The sequence below is a fragment of the Galeopterus variegatus genome, unplaced genomic scaffold, assembly GCF_000696425.1.
Source record: "Galeopterus variegatus unplaced genomic scaffold, G_variegatus-3.0.2 Scaffold5327, whole genome shotgun sequence".
In the NCBI taxonomy this organism is placed as follows: Eukaryota; Metazoa; Chordata; class Mammalia; order Dermoptera; family Cynocephalidae; genus Galeopterus; species Galeopterus variegatus.
This window is the reverse complement of record NW_007731438.1, coordinates 98,110-101,542: the sequence shown is the minus strand read 5'-3', so window position 1 is coordinate 101,542 and position 3,433 is coordinate 98,110. Positions and strand designations below refer to the sequence as shown.

Genomic DNA, 3,433 nt, shown 5'->3' with positions numbered 1-3,433 from the left:
GCCCTAATTTTTCCATAGTTCTATCAATACTGGTTATAATCACACATTTTAATATTTGCTAGTATGATAGGTATAAAATAGTGTCTCATTTATAATTGCCTTTTAAATTATGATTGATCCTTGTTTTATTTTCTGTTCGTGTCCTTTTATTATCTTGAGGGAGGGTTATCTTTTTACTGATTCACCATAACTCTATGTATATTTGTCTGTTTTATGTCTTGCATATATTTTTCTTAGATTATCATTTCTCATTTAATTTGGTCTATACTCAAATTTTTAAAAATACAGCAAACATTATTCATCTTTTCCTTTATGGCAACTGGGTTTTGCACAGAGAGGCATTCCTAACTCCAATTTTTTCTTTTTTAAATGTTTCTAGTTCTTTTTTGTTTCTAGTTCTTTTGTACTTCATGTTTATATACCTTTGATCCAAATGGAATTAATTTTGGTGTGAAATAGGAGTTCACCCTCCCCACCCCACCCCCCATGAGTTGTTTACTTTTGGGGGGCTGGCCTTAAGCTCTTAGTTTTGAAAATACCCGTCTAAAATCACCGAATGGAACTAAGCAAGCATGTTCACCTTGAGTGGATATTTTCTGTTGCAGTGACTGTAAGCAGCCGCCGTGATTTCATGGGATTTCTTCTTCAGGCTCGGAGAGTGTCCGATCATCAAATAGCTGGCACTTTTGTTTTCATTCCTCCTCATTCCAAACCGATGACCTGTTTTGAAGAGGCTGATGCGGTCACCCACTCTGACAAGTCCCCGAAGAGAAAGCTCTCGTTTGTGTGGAAGGCCCCTGCACAACCTGTGGGGGACATCCGCTTCCTGTAAGAGTGAAGTGCTGTTTCTTAGTAACTGAGTCTTTCACTCTGAAGAGAGGGGAGCTCCTCTTTTCCCTTTCTTCGTATTCCCAGTCTCCCTTCCTTATATGGCCACCTAATAACAAGGAAGGTGTCACAGGGCTGCCTAAACTAGAGAGCCTACGCAGAGGGTAGCTAAAAAACAGTTTGCCCCCAAACCCCTCCTCCCTAGGTGCAGAGGAATTTTGGCCAATCTCTTCGGGAAAGTCTGACTAGAAAACTAAAGAGCAGGTGGGAGGAGAGTAGGGAGAGAACCCAGAAAGAGAGACAGAGGCAGATGGACAGATGGACACTTCCCTGGGTTCAGTGCCTTGGCTCGTTGTCTGTCACATGGGCATGGTAATGACAGCAGCTATCTCACAGGGTGTGGAAGGATGAGAGAGCCATTCTGTGCAAAGTGCTTGGCAGAGCTCTGGGTGGCAGTAAGCACTACATAAGCATCATTATCACTTAAATGAGGTAGTTTGTTTTGTCATTCTTTTCAGACACTTGCATTTACCAAGAGTTTTTTTCTACCTCTTCTTTCAGGAAAGGGTGTGTGTGCTCCTCAGTTTCTTTTCCCCACACCCTTATAAATATATAAGGGACACTGTGCCTGGGGTGGAGGCCATTCAGACCACACTTCCCCTCCAGGTTTCCCCCTCTGCACTGGGGAGCAAAGAGAGATGACGTTTATGGCTCCACCCCACAGTGTTTCTTCTCCATCCCTTCCTGGTGGCCTGGCACAACAGATAGGTCAGCAAGAAGGAAACACGCTGCCTTTATGATTTTGCCTATTTGGTGAGTCCAGTGCCCACCTATCTGTTGGTGTAGCCAGCTTCTACCCATGGCTTTGGTTATCCAATACAGAGGATGTCTGTTATTTGAAGTCCTCAAACCTGTACAGTCACTTTTATTTCTCAAAGCACCTCCCTTCCTATTTTTGGAATTCCATTTCATAGCTGCTATGTGCTACATAGGAAGTAGTTTAAAAGCTGTTATCTCCACTTGACAGAAAAAGGAGCTAAGTCACTTAATCAGAAGCCTCTCCCAAAGTCACCCTGTGTGCTCACCTCCCGGAATCCTTGCCCATGATAATGTTGACTGAGTCTGCAAACCACGTGTCTGAGGCCTGTGTTATGACCCTCACTTGCACCTCGACTCTCTGTGTGACTTCGGTTAAATTAATCACATTTTTATGACTGGGAAAAATGACACTTGCCAATAATCCCTACCTCAGTGAAATTTGGGGTAGGATACATGGCATAATGTCTGTGAAAGTGATTTTTACTGAAGAAAGGCATTATGTATTCACAATATTGCTTAGAATGTTAATGATTTATCTCTAATTTTCAATGGAATGTACAATTACAATAGAGTTGTACAATAGTGGAATAGAATTATGAAATCTTCAATTAACGATGTATCCTCAATAATAAACTTGAAGATGAAACCTTTTAAGTGTAAAGAGTTCAAGAAGACATATTTTAGTCAAAATGAGATTTTAATGACTATATTTATTCAGGAGGGTAATTGATTTGTAGATATCCTCTTCTATACTAATTATTTGCAGCTACTGAGTTTTTGTGTTTAAAAAAGAATGAAGTCACTCAAAGGGTAATAAAATAAACTCCCCCTACTTCTTCCATTCATTTAGACTTTTGTTCTTTTTTATCTTTTAGTGTGTTCTCTCTTTTTCTATTAGGATGGCCCAGGGTATTATTTAAGGGAAACAAAATCCATGAATCACTCTGCTCTTTCTTTTCCCACAGTTTATCAGTAGTCCAGTCATATTTCGTTTACTGGGCAAGGATTGAATCATCTGTTGTGTCTCAACAGACACACAGTAGAGCCCATTCTGACAACCACGTGGAGGCTGGATTCCTGATGCCAACCCCTCAGCAGAGGCCAGGTGATTTTGAAGGAACTGCCCCAGGTACAGCTTGTCACTGTATTGGCTGGTCTAGTTGTCATCATTTTTATAGTTATCTATTTTCACTTAAAAGTCACTACTGCCGGTTTCCTGTCCCTGCAAAACAAGCAATAAACACCTGCTTTGGCCAAATGCAGCAGTTCTTGGGGGTGTGATAACAGGTAGTGAGAGGGAGGAAATGCTTGCTGTTGCTTTGTTTTTTTGCAGCAAGCACACTTTGGCTCAGCCTAACAAATTAAGTTGGGTCCTGGGGTGGAGAGTTAGAGCTGTGCTGCAATACCAAAAAACAGCACACACCTTCTTACCCCCAGGCTTACCGGTCATCACAACATTTCAGCTGTTTTGCTTAGTTCCCTGAAGCTGCACAGGGAGCACGAAATAGAAATTGAGCTTTTTTCTTCTTTCTTCTTCTTCTTCTTTTTTTTTTTTTATAAAAACTCCAGTTTTTATTGTTACTTTCCAGTGGCTCTTTGCAGCCTGGGTTGGAGAACAGAATCAGGAATAAGAGGCTCTTTCAAAGGAAATGGACTTTTTCCTCGCTCACCATTATATACTCTATTGGCCCATGAACTTCTGAAAAAAAAAGGAAAGCAAAACGAGACAACAAAACTCCTAGCCAGCTAGAGAATGTTTGACCTACCTGAAAATTTCTGGTGATAT

At 41.0% G+C, this 3,433-nt stretch overlaps 1 protein-coding gene across 1 annotated transcript in view; it reads left to right on the top strand.

The window, feature by feature from the left end:
- The window catches only part of LOC103604678, a 15,640-nt gene that overhangs the window by 6,494 nt on the left and 5,713 nt on the right, over positions 1–3,433 (top strand). The window contains exons 3-4 of the mRNA XM_008589250.1: positions 606–828; positions 2,613–2,776. Coding sequence (XP_008587472.1) covers positions 606–828; positions 2,613–2,776 — 387 coding nt within the window. The remainder of the gene's footprint in view (positions 1–605; positions 829–2,612; positions 2,777–3,433) is intronic.